Source organism: Bactrocera neohumeralis, chromosome 4, assembly GCF_024586455.1.
Source record: "Bactrocera neohumeralis isolate Rockhampton chromosome 4, APGP_CSIRO_Bneo_wtdbg2-racon-allhic-juicebox.fasta_v2, whole genome shotgun sequence".
NCBI classification, from domain to species: domain Eukaryota; kingdom Metazoa; phylum Arthropoda; class Insecta; order Diptera; family Tephritidae; genus Bactrocera; species Bactrocera neohumeralis.
Genome location: NC_065921.1, coordinates 31,631,900 through 31,650,674, shown reverse-complemented (window position 1 = coordinate 31,650,674; position 18,775 = coordinate 31,631,900). Strand labels below are relative to the sequence as shown.

At 33.6% G+C, this 18,775-nt stretch overlaps 1 protein-coding gene and 1 long non-coding RNA gene across 9 annotated transcripts in view; one reads left to right on the top strand and one right to left on the bottom strand.

Moving 5' to 3' along the window:
• LOC126756573 (protein apterous) overlaps positions 1-15,870 on the bottom strand; it is a 68,710-nt gene extending 52,840 nt beyond the window's left edge. Inside the window, exons 1-2 of one of the 7 annotated variants that reach the window (XM_050469754.1) lie at positions 15,369-15,870; positions 12,981-13,414 (exon numbers count right to left, since the gene is read on the bottom strand). In XM_050469754.1, coding sequence (XP_050325711.1) covers positions 12,981-13,019 — 39 coding nt within the window. In that variant the 5' untranslated portion in view covers positions 13,020-13,414; positions 15,369-15,870. The remainder of the gene's footprint in view (positions 1-12,980; positions 13,415-15,368) is intronic. The other 6 variants (XM_050469753.1, XM_050469751.1, XM_050469752.1 and 3 more) reach the window with 6 other exon arrangements.
• Positions 15,871-16,740: 870 nt separating this feature from the next.
• LOC126756611 (uncharacterized) lies at positions 16,741-17,809 on the top strand. Of its 2 annotated transcripts, none has more exons than XR_007666610.1 (2): positions 16,741-16,930; positions 16,996-17,809. It is a non-coding gene; the product is annotated as an uncharacterized LOC126756611 (long non-coding RNA). The 2 variants fall into 2 exon arrangements; XR_007666609.1 differs by having other exon boundaries at positions 16,741-16,934.
• The last annotated feature ends 966 nt before the right edge of the window (positions 17,810-18,775 follow it).

Genomic DNA, 18,775 nt, shown 5'->3' with positions numbered 1-18,775 from the left:
CAGTGACAAGCGTCGACCGATGACACGGCGCATTATCGTGCAACAGGCGCCAGGACCCTGCCTCACGGTATTGTGGTCGAGCACGACGAATGCGTGACAAAAGACGCTTCATAACACCAAGGCAAAACACAGCATTAATCGTTTGGCCAGGTGGGATGAACTCTCGGTGTACAATACCCTCGGAATCGTAAAAACAAATCAGCATTGTCTTTATTTTTGACTTCTGAAGACGACCGACTTCTGATCGTCACAGAGGTCCTCACGACCTTCTTGGAATCGCTTCAGCCACTCATGCACATTACTACGGGATAGGCACTGATCACCATAAACTTTTTTCATCATTTGAAATGTTTCAGTAAACGTTTTTCCAAGTTTAAAACAAAATTTAATATTGGTCTTTGCATTTTACGACCGAAGACCAAAAGCTGCTGTCACTTTTTGATCGATAACATCGATTGTAGTTATCCAATTGTCCTAAAATGTTTACGAAATGTCAACAAGAGATCAAACTTTTTATTTCATATACCCACCAATAGGTGGCGCCACCAGAAACAGTTATATTTAAAAAGTTCTGTTTCTTTTGCGACAGACCTTGTAAGTGCAGATTTAATAAAGAATTAAATTTTACTTAAGTAATTCGGAAAGAAAAACACTTATGTATGTATGTATATATTTTAGTAATGAATGAGGCCTTAGTTTTATTGGCTTTTCGGTCTGCTCAACTAAAATTGTTCCACATTATCTATGATGACATCTTTCAATCTGGTCGTCGCACTATGTTTCCTTATGTTTTAGTGACCAAAGGCGTTTAAAGTGATTTAATTCGGTTGTCTTAAAAGTGTTGGCAGTTGTTTTGGGACGCTATAATAACTCACAATTTGAAAATTTTCATGGAGGGGTTGCCTTGCTGAATTCAATCAAAGAAGTTTACATACACTAGTTGTTATTTATGTAAATCAAAAGTAACTAAAATTGTTTTAGATATATTTATTATTTTGTTCGCCTTCTTTTTGATTTAATAATTGCCTCCAGACGTCACGTCGAAGCATACTCCTCACTAAATTTCTGGTATCATTTTCGAATACTTTGTCCCACTCAGTCGACAGGGCAGCTGTTATGGACTTTTTTTTAGTGAAATTCGAATACGATTTTGCAATAAGTCCCAGATATGTTCAATAGAGTTAATGTTTGGTGATTGCGGCGGTGTAAGGAATTGTTTGCAATTGCATAACAACCATTTGCGTACAAGATAGGACGTGTGTTTTAGGTGGTTATCCTATTCGAAATGGTAGATGCCGCTATTAAGATACATTTTAAGTACACTTGGAAGTAAATTATTTTTTTAAATGTTCAAATATCTAACTGACCTTTCAACAAAATAATAATAATCCATACTCTTATTATAAATGTGAATGTATGTAAGTAAATTTGTTACTCTTTCACGCCGAAACCACATAACTGACCATCAGGAAACTTTGTACACATACATATGTATGTATGTACATATGTCTTATGTCATTGCAAAGAACATATGATATTTATTATTAAAAACAAAATATATTTTTTACGAATTGTGATACAAATTTTTTTGGCTTTTTGTAAAATAAATTTGAAAATTTTAATACTAAAAAAATATTATTTATAAATACATACATATGTATATATTATTTTGCAGAAAAAAAAAAAAATAATACTAAAAAAATATTATTTATAAATATATACATACATATAATTTTGCAGAAAAATATCAAAATGTCATAAAACAAAAACCAAAAGCGTAAAAAGGAAAAAATTTCGGTTTTCTGGTTACCACCACCATGATCATCGCGTTATTCGTATACATACATATGTTTTGAATTATTTGTTTTTGTTAATAGTTTTTATGATTTAAGCGTATTTTAAGTTTTTGTATTCGTTTTTTTATGTCTAAAAAAATTGTTTGATAAGACATATTTACTGCTAAGTATATAATGGGTTGTCAAAAAAGTCTTGCGGTATTTTTATTGAATTTTTTTTTTATTGAAATTGAAATGAATTTTTGATGACTCATGCCCAGCTCTTGACCGATGCTACGGCTGCTACTATGCCGGTCTCTTTCGACCAATTCAGCGATTTTATCGCAATTTTCGACGACAGGCCTTCCGGAGCGTGGCGCATCTTCGACCACCTCTACACCAGAACGAAAACGTTGAAACCATCGTTGTGCGGTGGAAATGGAAACTGTATCGGGTCCATAAACTGCACAAATTTTATTGGCGGCTTGAGATGCATTTTCGCCTTTATCGTAGTAGTACTGTAAAATATGCCGTATTTTCTCTTTATTTTGCTCCATGTTTGCGACGCTATAACTCACGAACGACTTAAAAGAAACGACAATCAATCAAACACGTGTTAGCGCGTGAAATGAGCTTTCCAAAAAGGTTTAGCATGACCCGATGCGACGAATAAAACTAGAACTACGCGCTTTCAGCGCCAACTAGCGAAAATACCGCAAGACTTTTTTGACAACCTATTATGTATGCATATTTTGAAATAGATTGAAAAACAAATAAGCATGTTGATTTTTAATAGAACTAGGTGTATAAAAACTATACCGTTATTTTGTGAGAAACACTTGCATGATACCCCGCAGGAGACACAGCACTATTTGCTTCTATTTGTTTTATTTTAGAAAGATATGCAGATTCTGTCTTCGTACTGATTTTTCCCGTTTTTGGCAAAGTTTTTTACAATTGTCTGAATTCCGACGGTTTTTGCTATTTGACGGTAGTTTTGACATTCATTTTGCCTTTCACTCAAGTCAATTCCTTTCGATTTGCATTCATTATTACCAAAATTGCGAAATGTTTGCGTATTTATAAATTAATCGTTTAAAGCTTTTTTTGTAAAAACTTGTATTTATTAAAATTTTTCGGGTTTTAGACACAATAACTTGTATTTCAGAGGAGAGTATAAGTTCAATCTATGTATGTATGTATTTACCTCAACAAAAAAGTTTGCCGCTGGCCTTTAGGGTGCCCGCAGAGTGGACGCTTAAAGCCGAGCCGAGCGCAAAGCTGACGAATGCGAAACTGATCAATGCGAGAAACCAGTTTTGATTCATTTTTCGGCGCCGACTCGCGTGTTTTATAGTTCATTTGTATATTGGTATCATATTTTGCTTATAAGGAACTACCTTGAATGTTATGGAACAATATTTAGAATGCCCGCTATTAATATTTTGAAGGGAAAACTTTTGACGAGACTTCCCTAATTTATCGGGAAGTATTAAATACTCGTATTTTCTTTACGCACTACTTTTTTACGTAAAAAACATCCATTGATTAATTATATTGCTTATTTTAAAAAATATGAGATTTGAACTAAGTTCTTTATTGTTAAAAGAAACTGTTACGAACAAGAAACAGAACAGAACGAAACAGTATAATAGCAAAGTACGCGCGGAATTTCGCGTCTACTCTGCGGTAGCTAAAATCGTTCAGTGTTGATCGAAATCAGCTTTGCGCTCGGCTCGGCTTTGAGCGTCCACTCTGCAGGCACCTTAGCTTGTTAAGTGCAACAGAAAATTTACAAATTCTCAGTAATTTGAACAATGATTCCGAGGATTTAAGACAGTAAACGTTTATTATGCAAAGGAGCCCACTCTCCGGCTAGTGTACCTATGTATGTACATTAGAGTGATTCAAAAAAAAAAATTTTTTTTTCTTTTGATGCTCTGAAAAATAGGTTCCTAGACACCTCTGAGAAAGCCAAAGCCAAAAACCTTATTCATAATGATTTTTTTCATTGAGTTATAAAATTCATAAGAAATAAAAAATTTTACCAAAAATAATCAAGCTTCAACCGTTAATATCTTTTGAACGGCTGGGTTTACGAAAAAATCATTTTAGACCTTTTTTGTAGAGCATTAAATTTCCTACAAAATCTAAGGAACAAAATATTTTTTCAAGTAGTTGGAAGCGAGATATAAATTTTTCTATCTGATAATAAGAAAATATAAAAACCGTATGTAGGAGGACCTTCCCGTTACAATTAAAAGCTGATGTTTGGAGAGGTCTTTTTAGAGGTATCTAAGAACTTATTTTTCCCAGTACGAAACGAAAAATTTTTTTTTTTTTGAATCACTCTAATGTACATATGTATATGTATATATAATAAAACTGAATATATTTTTATTAGTTTTAGGTGTTACAAACAATCTATTTATATGCCAGAAAGCGGTAAAGTGGTGAATATGCCGCATAATATCTTAACTTAATAGTATTTAGTTTTAACTAGTTTGATTTCAAAATAGTTAAAATATATCCAGACTTTTTCTTTCAATATTATTTATGTTAGTTAAGCGTAAAGAACACGTAAGAAATAAAATTAATATAAATTACATAGTTACTCAGCAAATTTGTGATATGTACATATGTACTATTTTTTAAATATCTCCCGTCATCAAACAAACAGTCGTCGCACTAGCGATTTGGCTCTCACGTCACTATTGACAGTCATAACTTTGACGTCGTAGATAATTTCGTCTATCTTGGAACCAGCATAAGCACCAACAACAATGTCAGCCTCGAAATCTAACGCAGAATAACTCTTGCCAACAGGTGCTACTCTTCGGACTGAGTAGGCAACTGAGAAGTAAAGTTCTCTCTCGACGAACAAAAACCAAACTCTACAAGTCACTCATTATTCCCGTCCTGCTATATGGCGCAGAGCCATGGACGATGACAACAACTGATGAGTCGACGTTGCGAGTTTTCGAGAGAAAGGTTCTGATTTCAAATATGCCATTGTTTGTAACAAATGAAATCACATCACACATGAACTCAGTATATCAAATATAACTTCTTCAGTAGAGTTTGTGCAGCATATGCATAACTCATTTGAGGACTTTAATATACTTAATTTTAGCTGCCGCGAAGTAATTAAAGCAAGCAATTAAACTAACTGAGTCTATGACCTTCAAAATAAGTCGAAAAGATACCAAATTTGATTGTAATCCCTTCACGATTTCGTCGAGCAATGAATTTTGAATTCTTCCACAACATTACTTAGTATTCTAGTCTAGAATTTTGAAAAAATCGATTTTTTTTTTGCATATTCTTAAAGACTGGACCTTTAAGAATATATTCCCCAAAGGAATTTTTAAAATTCCTATTATTTATCGACTTATAGCTATTTTAGTGACGCAGCGTGCAAACCGGCTGCAGTTAGACTCAAATCTTTAATCGCGTTTTTCTCGAAACTACTATTTTCAACACTTCTGACATGATTTCTCAAGTTCTAATGAACCGATTTAACTTGAAATTTGGTGCGGACCTTCTTTATATATCTCTCTATGGTTGGAACTAGGATTATTAAAAAATTTTGATTTTTACTATTTTTAAAAAATTTTGATCTTTGCCTAAAAACGGGCAAAAAATTCAAACAGTCGCCATTTACTAAATTTTTTTTTTTATTTATCCTAGTTCAGACGATAACGGCATTTGTACTGATTAAAAAATTTTTTTTTTTTTTTCAGATCACCCAAAGTGTTGGAATCGTGTCAGGAAGGGCGCACCCTTATTTTCAACCCCCGCCACGCCACCATGCCGCAATTAATCAAATTATCACAAAATTTTTTTTTTTTTTTTTTTTTGTATTCTTAAAATATCAATAAATATCTGATAAAAAATTGGATGGTAAAAATGTTCTTAGTTTTTTTTTTATTCGACTTTAAAAAATGCCGTTAAAAAGCATTTCTAGACTAGAATACCCCCTTAACGTGAGTAATTGCAGCTGTCTAATAAATTCGATTTTTGGTTGCAATAATTTCAGCTCTCAACATCAACATATCAGATCCATACATATTCAGTTGGAATTTATACACTATACACATATAGTATTACCGTAATTTTCTCGAAGAACATTAATTAAATTGTATCTCTCCCAAACTATAGCAAATCCTTGGCTAAATTATTCATGTATATTGATCATTAATTCAACATATAAATAGAGCGAGAAGTACTCAAACAGATATCATTTGTTACCATAAGTACCTGCATATTCATATACTGTAAATTTTGAATACGTACTTATACTCCAAACAGCAAGCTATATATGAGTTATCAGCAAAACATTCATTCTACAGTATACAGTGATAACATTTAACCTTAGCGCTAGATAACAGAAAATTAATAAATACAAAATGCAATTTGATTTCAAAATGTTAATGGCCATGCTGAGCTAAACATTCAGCTTTCGAGAATTAATGTTCCTGTGCAAAATATGTAATCTTGAGCGACTTACACATATGTATGTATGTATTTATATAAGTAGGTAACAGTAGTCGACAATACTACATTCGAGTATGTGAGTAAAGTGTAGATACTACTTCAATCATATGGACAACGTCGTCAACGCTAAAGCGCTTCAAAGTATAAATTCTCTTCCAGTCACTTTTTATATGAACACATTTATTAGAAATTTTGTAAAATACCTTGATAATTAAGAAGAACTTCTTTTATAATATGAATATGTCGCAATGCATATATGGTAAATGGATGACGATCCAATGCAGTTGATCAAGGCCGACGTGTGCTATCACTCAAACGAAGATTACTTGTAATACTATATGCAGTGGCGGTTTCAGGTGGGGAAATAGGGGAAATTTAGGAAATTTGAAGCGACGCGGCTTGATATAGAGAACTTGAACTCCCCCAAAATATATTTCTGGATCCGACCCTGCTGTATGATATACTGTTGGACTTATGCTCATATACAGATATGGGTCAAAAGGTGCTATGCGGAAGGAAGAAAAAAAACGATAACTAAGTCTGCACCGAAGTTATAATGCCCTTCACAGGTGCATTTTTTTACAGCATAAAAGGAAATAAAATATCATTATCTTGATTTTTATCGGTCAGTTTGTGTGGCAGCTATTTGTCTGATCTGAACAATTCCAACGAAGAAATTTTCCGAGGCTTTGGAAAGTAAGACGCCGAATTTCATGAAGATATATCATCAAATTAAAAAAATCCATAGCTTGTAGTGGTCTGATATCGGCGACTCCAACAAATGAGCAGTTTCTTGCATAGAAAGGGACAAAATTCGATATACATGCATATGTATGTACATATATACAGACAGAGGAACAGGGCTAAATCGACCTATCATTTACATATACATTAGGGTGTGCCATTTTGAGGCAACCTTTTTTTTCAACTGAAAAACAGGCTCAAAACTTTCGAAGTGTGTAAAAAAAAGTCATCGAAAGATGAGCTCATATATATTAGAGAGCCTCTTTCAAATTTTCTGGAACATGGAAAAAAGTCTTTTTTTTTGTGGTGGTTATTCTGCGGAGGTTATTATATGTGCACGCGATGGCTGCCAGTAGGGATGGTAAACTCGATTCGGATTCTACTCGAGAATCGAGTTTTCTCGTAAAATAATCGATTCAATCGAATGTAAAGAATCGATTCTTAATCGACTTCGACTACTGAAGATCGATTCCGAAAAATCGACTATTTTACGAGAAAACTCGATTTTTGAGTAGAATCCGAATCGAGTTTACCATCCCTACTGGCAGCCATCGCGTGCAAAAAAAACCACAAAAAAAAAGTTTTTTTTTATTAATTTAAGAGCTCATTATATACTTTCGAAAGTTTTGATGTTTCTGTTGAAAAAAAAAGGTTTCCTCAAAATGGCACACCTAGTACATATATATATGTAATTTAAAGGAACTCCGACGATTTTGATTCCGACTGGTCCATTTAAAATGTTTTTGTGAACTTTGAATCCAAATGTAAATTACTAAACTTTTAAACGAAAATATAAGTCAATCTGTGAGATATATTATAAAAACTCAGAAAGGATTCCTTTCTAATATGCTTGTGAGCCGAAAATGGTTGAACCGGGTCAATATTTCCCTTAGCAACCAAAACTTCGGGCGGCCTTTATACCACAAATATCGGCCAATATGTTAGTTATCTTACTGAAATTGAAAGAGCGCCTTTTTCTAATAACAATGAATCTGTATGTGTGATATTGCATATACGTTTTTCAATTTCAAAATAAGTCTTGAATTCTTTCGCTCCTATTTTAAACCCAAATATTTGCCCGCACGTAGAAGTTTGCATCAGGTTTCCCCATAATAGTGATATGATTTCTTTTCAAAAAAGAATACTCTAATTGTTAAGGAAATCCAAATGTTTTTTATTTAATGTGAAGTACTCGTACAATCGATACAATAAGCTCTGAACATAATATCATTCAAATGCACTGCAAGACTTCTTTTGCAGAAACGAATTCGATGAACAAAATTTCCGAGTACATTTTCCACTAAATGAAGTCGTAATAAGTGAAAGGCATGTTCAATATTGACTTCTAAAGCTTGAAGAGAATCGGGTTTATTGCTTAAGACCAATGACTAAAAATAACCCTACAAAAGTAGTATAATATTGTTAAATCATAACTTCTTGGAGGCCATTCAATGTTACAATTTCTTGAAATAATCGAATCGTCAAACTTTTCTCGAAATAATTCGGTTGTTGCACGTGCAGCGTGGCACGTAGCTTCGTCTTGTTGGAGGCAGATGTTGTCAAGATCATCCTCATCTAATTGCGATCATAAAAAGTTGGTTATCATCGATCTATACCGCTCTCCATTGACAGTAACGGTGTCACCAGCTTCATTTCGAAAGAAGTACAAGTTATTCCAAGGAAAAATCAGCAGATTCATAACGTTTAAGGTGGTCCAATGGCTACAGTTCTGAGACAAAGCAAGCCAAGCCCAAGGCAAGCCCAAATCCTTTTACAAAATCAGCCAGGTTGTGGTTTGAGACAGTCAAAATTCTTTACATATTATATTTGTTATATTATATTTGTTGTGAACATTAATGAAAACAATGAAAGAAAATTACAGATCATGACATATTAAAAAAGACCGAAACAACACTTAGGAATTATATCTTCTCTATTGGACATGTTCAGTTATACCCGAACTTACCCATTCTTTACTTATTTACTATATATTAGGTGGAAGGTATTGAATCGATAACAACCATTTTTAGTAAAAAGTCAAAAGTGTGTTAAACAGTTGTAGTCCGATTTCGAAATTTTTTTGAAGTGATTCACTATTGGAGGATTATTCCGATAACTTGATTACTGCTTGGTTTATACCAGAAATAATCCATGACATAAGTATTTGATGAAGATGTCTCGTCAAACGAAAAAGTTTTCCATACAAGCACTCTCTTCTTCAAACAAGTCAGTCGTCCATACATACATACATACGTCAAATAAAATTATATGTAAAATTAGTATGTATACTATATATGTATAAAGAAGGATGTTTACAAAAGCGAACTGGGGATTTTTTACTAATGGTAGTATTTTACACTCTTCTAAGTTTTATCGTAAGTATTGTTGATTGAAGCTGGAAACATTAACTCAATTTAAGGCGCAAAACAAAACTTTTTTCTACCGATATTTATTTTGTGAAAATATTGCCGTAGTGTCGACGTATACAGTCCGCACCACGACTACACGGCAACTGATTTTACAATAGTTATTTGTAAGCGGCTTAAGATTTGCTAGAAAATATATAGACGAACAGTAAAAATGCGATAAATAGCTCTGCTCGACAAATGTATAGTGAAAGTGAATTTTCCATAATCACAAATTTATGGAATATAGAATAGAGTTTCTAAAATAAACTTTTACAATACCTCAAATTTTTATTCGAGCCGTTTAAGTTCTGTTGGAATACGACAATCAAACATACAGACAAAGAAAATTATTGGTTAAGCCAGGGAAATGAGTGGGTATGCCATAAAGATGAACGAATACTAGACAGAATACCTTCTGCCAACAAATAAACTATCATCATAGTGCATCTTGCTTTATTCATCGAAGTTTGAAGGTTTATTCAATCTTGAAATCCAACTTAAAGTCACGCTTTCCTTAGAATTGGAAAGTGATATATACTTATGCATATATAAATTTAAAAGAAGAGGTCATGCAAAGAAGCATAATAAGTTATAAAAATAATGTTGTAAATTGATGGCGACCCAAACGGCATTAAATTGGAAAATCTATTATCTTACGAATGAACCTTGTCTTTTCAGATGATAAAGCACAAAGTTTTCAGAGGCACCACAATTCTCATTTTTTCCGTGAAACGGTCGAATAATTGCTACCATTGTCGTGTTTTGTAATATTTCTTCGCAAATGTTTTATATACCATGCTTAAAATGTCATGCTTTAATAAACCATTGGTTTTAACACAGATATTTTAACAGTGTCGGCGCCAAAGATTCATAAAAATTTGCCTGGTTTTCCACGGACTAACACCACATCCGCCAAAAAAAGTCCAGCAGCTTACAATTTAACAGTGACGAAAAACGCAAGGAATGAATAAGTAATATATGACATCAATCAATATTCTCCATCAGTAGATACTTTGGTCGTTACTCTTGAAGATGGAGTATTGAGGCTTAACGAGGCGTAAAAACTAAAATCACGATTAGTACTATTCGCACACGACTTAGACAGTATCTATTCGTATTACAGGGAGAAAACTTACACACTAAAAAGTTCAGATTGGATTCAAATACTTAAAGTGTTGCAAAGATCCTTAGAAAAATGGAAAACAATACATACTTTTGTGGTTTGAAGAGTCTCGAAAGACGAATACTTATCAAACAAAAGAACTACAAAAGCGACTTGAACATAAAGTAAAAAGCTTGTTCGTTATTAGTGAACGAATATTGAAAAAAGATTTAACATCTATAGTGAAGAACCATATATAGTATTTATAAATGTTTAAAAGCTTAATTTATTATTTTTTCTTTAATTCTTAGGTAATTCTTTCTAGCCACCTTGTTGGATTCATGTCGAATTAAGATACTTCACAAGGAAAAAAATATTTTTATCTTGATTTTGATAGGTCAGTTTAAATGGCATGGTGTGGGGATGTTTTACATAGTATCTTATATACCCGCTAAAATGACAGAGTGTTCCATGATCATGAACAATTTCATTACGGAAAACATATTGTTAACAAATCCGATAGAAAACCTTGGGCTAAAAACAAATTTGGCGATAATCTTTCTCTATCAAAGACCAATTATGGAAGTATCTAATGCCTTGGACAACAATCTAGTCCAATTTTTTTAGATATCATCTATCTTGTCAAATAAAAAGTATTCCATACTCGAAACTTTTTTTGATCGGTAAGTTTTTATGGCTATACACCATAGTGGTTCTGATAAATGAGCAGCTGTACTATAAATGACATGTGCACTATACAGTTTCAGATTGATACTTCAAAAGCTGAGAGACTAGTTTACGTTATGCAGGCAGACGAACACGGCTTAACCGACTCAGCTGATCATCACACACATATAACGGGTGGCACAAAAGTCAGAAGATGAACAGAAGATGCTATAAATTTTGCAATTGACCTCTAATGTCAGTTCTGTTTTGACATTTGTGTAGTAAACACATGTGAACTACACGTAAATAAACAATGGTACGCTACACTGCGTGCCCCTACCAATATGCTGAAGGTTGGATTTCCCGGGCGCCTAATCTCCCGTTTTGGCGTTTTACACTGGCCAGCAAGATCACCTGATTTGACCGCTCCACGCTTAGTGGGGCTTTTTGTAGTCACGGGTTTATGTCAACAAGCCTCAGACTCTTGCAACTCTTAAAGACAATATCCGTCAAGAATGTGTGGACCTATCGCCGGAAGTTCTGGCCAAAGTGATGGAAAATGCCATAAAAAGGGCTCCAATGACAATCAACTGTGGCGGCGGCCATTTACATGATATCATATGCTCGACTTGATGTAAAAAAAATTTAAAAGACTAAATAAAAATAATCCACAAGCAGAATCAAAGTTTTTCATTTTTTAAAAAAAGTTTTTAATTTTCCAAAAAACATCGGAAGGTTATTTTTGCGCCACCTGTTATATTTTATTGGGTAGCCGAAGTTTCCTTCTGTGTGGTTCAAACTTCGTCGGAAACTTAATATTTATAAAAGGTATAATATTTACAAGTGAAATGGAGCATTAAGGGGTTATTCTCATGTAATCACTTCGAAAAATCGATTTTTTTTATATTTTGACAGTAAAACCTATTGAAAACATGCTGAGAAAAATTCAGACCGAAATACATAGTATTTGATAAGTTACAGCTCATAGTCGCCGACGTGTCGTAAGCGACTGTCTGCCAGGCGCCATGACAAGTCTGCAGCTGCTACGTTTCTAAACACATTTTTCTCGAATCATCATTTTCTGAAACTGTCATGGTCCTAAAAAAAAAGTATTCAACCGATTGCTTTAAAATTTACATATGTTCTTCTACTCATTTATAGTTATCGTCCCTACCAGAATTGTTTATTTTCGAAAATATTTTAATATTTTTTTAAACGATTTTTAACGAAAAAAAACAAGATTTTCTTGACTTTTTTTTTAAGTTCGACATTTTTTTTTTGTTTTTAATGAAATTGATTATATTTGATAGGGACGATAGCCGCAGAACTACTGAATAATAATCCATTCGATTTTTTTATTTCAGACAACATGAACAGCCGCTATCACCATGACCAGTGAACTACTTTTTTTTGTTGGGGACTACTTTGATTTAAAAAAAAATATATATATGTATATTAAAAATGTAAGAAACGAAAAAAAATTTTTTTGTTCATTTCAAAATACAAATAAAAATATACTAAAAAATAAAAATGATTGAATTTTGTTGTCGTATAAAAAAAATTTTCCTAAAAAGTGTTAAGATGTATGCGTTTACATGAGACTACCCCCTTAACAGCTGAGACTGCGCGGAGTGCTTTACATATTTTTACTAAAAACATCCGATTTGATTAGTAGATTGAAGCATACATATGTTCATGCTAATCAGTTTAATCATTAATATTGCAGACTATAGGTAAAAGATTTTTAAACTTTACTTAAGTTCATTATATTTGGATTTGCTAACTTACCCAATGCATCACAGGGCGCTCTTCGGTGCAGACGCCCATGTGCGTCTTTTGGAATATCTCAAGGTTTGCTGTCAAGGATGCTCAATAACGGTGTTAATTCTCGTCTTTTCAACAAACCGACGCTAATAATTCTTTCACTAAAATCGGATTTTTTCACTAATACTGAATCCACGTAAAATGCACAGATGTGACAACTGACACCCGTGATAAATCGCGCAACTAATTTTTCAGATACCCAAAACGCTGTTACACTCATCCAGCCTCTTTAACCATCAAAGGTAATTGTACTAATACAAGTATTCAAGTTTTTCAAAATAGCAATTTTGCTTTAAAACACTATGATTTGCCGTAGCGTCTCACTGTAGGAATCACTTGATGTGGTTTGGTTTATACACGTTTTTATGTCTTCGTAGCTGATCTTTTCAAGTTGTCCTCTGTTATAAGTAGATATATTAAAAACGGTGGTTATATACATATGTACATATGTACGGGTAAATATTAAGAACAACGCTCAAAAACTAAGTAACGCGCTAGAACTTTAAACTCTAACAAATTCTTTAGTGATTGGAATTGGCAGCAAGGCGACGAGCATATTATTAACCAATCGGTTTGATTTATTTGACTCACATCACAAAATGCATATTATATTTTCTTACTTTATTTTTTTTATTAAGCACCTACTGTTTGGAATTCTTGCCATTTCGGTTTCTTCTGATATCCGAATTGATTTATTTCTATAAACCAACAAACATATACATACATAGCTATACCTAAGTAAAGATATTATTGAATTCAAGCGCTCCTTAAGTTACTTTAACTGGATTTACTAATTTATTGTATAATTAAATTTTTTTGCAAATATCAATGAGTTTATAATGGGCCTTGCCTCACGTCTCATTTACGAATAAGTAAATGTATGTACATACATACACATGTAGCTATGAACGGCAGTCTGAAGACGGGCCTGACGCCTCAAAAGCTTTGCTTTTAACCAATCTAAGCTTTCGCACTACCAGGCGGGTGACAAGAACCTAAGCGCCCAAATGCAAGCGTTACTGACAGCTTAAAATTCATTTAAGGTACATATTAATTTATGGCTAAACCGTTGTGGGCGCCTTTGCAGAGCAGGGATGCGCGGATTCTACCACACAACTGAAACCAGTACAACAACAATCACAGTAGCGATAGCGGTAGCGTCGAGTTAAATTGGATTTTTAATGGCAAATGCTGACTACTAGAAAGTGAAGCTGAAAGCGGACCCTCCCGACTGTCCGTTTCTTTAAATAAGATTTTAACTTGTGATAAAATCTATTCTTTATATTTATATATGTAGATACATATGTACTCGTGTGTACAAATGACCGTGTGTATTAATACGTTGGTACGTACATACATACATACATATGTATGTATGGTTAATACCTAAGTAAGATGTACTGATGAACGTCCAACCAACCTAATCTCATCGGCATTTTGGATGCATAATTTACTAGCAAACACTTGCTGAAACTAATTATGAACAAGAAAAAACGTTAACTTCGGCTGCACCGAAGCTAATATACCCTTCACAGATTACATTGGTGCCTTAGAAAATAATTTATACCAAATTTCGTAAATATATCTTGTCAAATGCAAAAGTTTTCCATACCAGCATTTGATTCCGATCGTTCAGTTTGTATGGTAGCTATATGCTATAGTTAACCGATCTGTCCAATTTCTTCGGAGATTACATTGTTGCCTTAGAAAATAATCTATACCAAATTTGGTGAAGATACATTGGCAAATGTGAAAGGTTTCCATACAAGAACTTGATTCCGATCGTTCAGTTTATATGGCAGCTATATGTTATAGTGGTCCGATATCGGCCGTTCCGACAAATGAGCAGCTTCTTGAAGAGAAAATGACGTTTGCAAAATTTCAAAAGGATATCTTAAAAACTGAGGGACTAGTTCGTATATATACAGACAGACGGACGGACAGACGGACAGACAGACAGACAAGACAAGGCTAAATCGACTCAGCTCGACATACTGATCATTTATATACATATATACTTTATAGGGTCTCCGACGCTTCCTTCTGGATGTTACAAACTTCGTGACAAACTTAATATACCCTGTTCAGGGTATAATATGTCTACTGACATACATATATACATACATATGTATGTATATAAATAAATTAGCACTTATGTACATATGTACGTTAGTTACGTATATATAATATATGTATGTATGTACATATGTATGCAGGGTTTCCACTCTTTGATTATTGCAAAATCCATATATTTCACTTTTATGAAGGCTTCTTTCGCTAATTTAACTTTTTTTTAATATTTCCACACTTTGGAAATGCTAATAGTAAGTTCTATAAATTCGTGTTTTTTACTTATCGATATTAAATTGCACAATTTACGCTTTTATACCGTGGATTCATATTTAGAAGATATTCGAATATAAATTTATATTTATCCACTCTCAAGCAATATGCCCATTATCATTGCTGCTAACCTTTAAAAGTCATTGTTATCTTTAAAAAGGGTTTCCTTTAATTATTAAAGTAATTCTTCGAATTTATATATACCAAATACATATGTACACTTCATTATTATGTTAATAATTTATCTGTTTCCACTAATTATTTCGTTTGTATTTCCATATACGCGTGGATTGTGGATATCTTGCAGCGGCGGGTTAATTTTTTACTTCAAACCATTCACAAACGCACATAGTCGATCACACACCCACGGCCGGTTTCTTTTTCGCTCGAAACTTTTGAAAGGTTCCAAAATACACTGCCGACACTAGCTGGACGTTTGAAACTGATTTGTCGTGAGTGGTTTTGGGACGTTAAGTTTCACTACCGTGATTCGATCGTTTCTGCAGTGTGCCGTGCTCGCCGGTTGTCGCTGTTCGAAACACGGTACGGAGAGCACATTTACAATTTCGAACTCAATTCCATTGTTGAGTCATGCGCGCTACACCATATAGTTTCCCACTAGTTCATCGTTCTTCGAATGTGAGACGACTACTGTATGTACAGCAAGCACTTTTTCTGACAGCGCCCATCACAACGACGCTCCACGAAATGAGTGAAACCAATTTCAACTCATACTGGCCTAAAGACAGCTATTGCATTTCAACATATCTTGCACACATATAGGCATCTTTTATTGGCAGAATCTTGTACGATTGGTGTTTGTTATACCTCTACTGATGACTGTTTCGGCAAAGTTTATAGATTTGTCTTGCTTGCGCTTATGGATTCTGCTACGCTTAAGGGAGGAAATGCATGTTTAAACTATGCAGAGAAGGCTATAAAGCATGCCATATTAAGTTGCTGGTTTGCTTGCGTATTCGTATTAATATGTATGTGGTATGTGCTTTTAATGCTTTGGATATTAGGGAGGCGTGGTGTTTGTTCTGTTGATTGTGCTTGGTGCCAGTAAGGTTGAGCAATTTCACTCATTCACCATGTTATTACCAACGAAAGGCGACTAAAGTTTAGAGTCGTCTGTATCTACTCATTCCTGTTGGTGTGAACGACTATGACTGAATTGAATTGAACACACAAAAAAATGTATTGGGGCTCACATCCACATTGGCACATAAGTAAGTGTATAAGTATATAGAAATGTATATTATAATGTGCATAACATTGCAACCCCAGTAATCACAATCGGCCTAAGATGTTTGGTAGCAAACAGAAGGTAGCAGGTTGTGGGCAGAAGCAGCATAGGTATGAATTATGCAGCAGCAGCAACAACTGCCGCGGCACCATTGCCACCGGTGATTGCTGTGGCATCATTTCTTTGACATAGCAAAGAAGAGACATATAGACGTTGTACTGTTTCTGTTATTTGCGTTGTTATCGGCGTTGTTGGCTGCTGAATACTTACCCACTTATTTTTATTTGCACTTGTGCTTCTACCTATGTATACAGTATTTATTGTAGGTATGTATGTATGTAGCTATGTATGTATATTTAATTTTTTTTATTTCTCTACATTTTCCAGCATTTTGTTGCTTTTTGCGTTTTTTTTCTACATTGTCGGGCCGCTACTGCTGTCATTTCTACTTCCACATCCACCGCCCTTATGGGGTTCTTGCCTTACCATAACAATTGTTGTTGCCGCTATACTTGTAATGCTGAAGCTTGCCAAAAGGTACTGACATCACAATCGTCGTTCGCCCGTGTTGAAGCTCTTGTGCGATTGACGATGACTACTTTGGCGAATAAAAAGAAAAGTAAATATATAAAAGCGAAAAAGTGAGCCGGAACATACACAAACTACAATCAAAGTCATTGCAGGAGTTTGCGTGTATTGCTACATAGCAAATTTTTATTTGTTCATACCGGTTTTGTAAAAGATATACACATGTATGTACATATAGTATGTAGTTACTTATGTATATGGATGTAAAGAACAGTGCGTTCAACGATTCCTTCTTAGTATTTTCTACTTCATCATGAATCGGATTTTTTATTTCATCATTTGTTCGTTGAAAACAAAGTATCGAATTTATATTGTAAAAAATTGCGATTACGCATACATTGAATCTATACTAAAATATTGATGTGTACTCCAAATCTTTTTTAAACAGCACCAAGAATTTCACAGAAACATACACAATATGTAAAGTACATCTAAGACGAAATTAATAAATGATAAATCTGCATACAGACGTGGCGGCCGTCGCTGAGTAGGGTAGAGGTGCAGACCGTATTCAGTAGGTGTGGACCAACATAATAGGTTTTTTAATTTTCGGTAGCCTAATGTAAACAAAAATATTTTTAACAGAACAATATCATTGAATTCCTAACTTTAACATGACATGATTTTTATTTAAAGACGAGAAAATTTGTACAGGTATTTCTTTAGTCCTGCAGAAGGTCCTAACGGAGGCCTTTTTTGATAGTCGATTTTGTTATAAGTATGTATGTATACAACGACTTAACCGATTTGGTGAGGATATAATTTTGAACCTCGAGACGCGCACGGTTTATCGTTTTATATTAAAAGTATAAATAATTCATATACATACATATGTACATACATATATACATATGTAAAAGCATTTTATGGTATTTCAAATGATAACAATGTGTTCATTCTTCATGTAAGATTTTTTTGAATATTGTTTTATTAAAAAAAAAAAAGCATCACGCAGCAACTGGCAGGGTGCAGAAATTTTTATTTACATATGTATGTATGAATAAGGTATATACTGATAGTAGTTACAGAATAAGGCAGTTAGGTTTACAAAATTATATCACTTATTTGTATTTAATTTCCTTTGTCCGTAGCTTATCAAAGTGTTGTCAATCCTTAACTTTTTGTATTATTCTGGTATTACTAGAGTATCAAAAAAATGCAAACCAAACAGTTAGTTGATATTATTGCATTTATTTTTAGGAAAAATATTAATAGAAAATGGAAAACGGATAAATTAACAATTTTATATAATTATAAACTATTTTAATCAATTAGTTTTTATAAATATGTACATAGAAAGGTAAAAACATTTATTGATCTTGTAGAGTAAAATACCGAAACTAGACAAAGCAAGCTACAATGCGGATACACTACAATATTAAAATTTTGAAGAGTTAGCTGCTCTTCAGGCATTTGTGTTTTATTCGCTGTGCATAAATACGGTATTCATAATGTTTAAAACCATTTTAACAACGGACCCATATTTTTGATGTGTTGCTGAATGTAAAAGCAATAGGATGTATTGATGCAGTTCTGTTTTAATAACAGTTTTATTAGGAAATAATAAAAAAGAACGTAT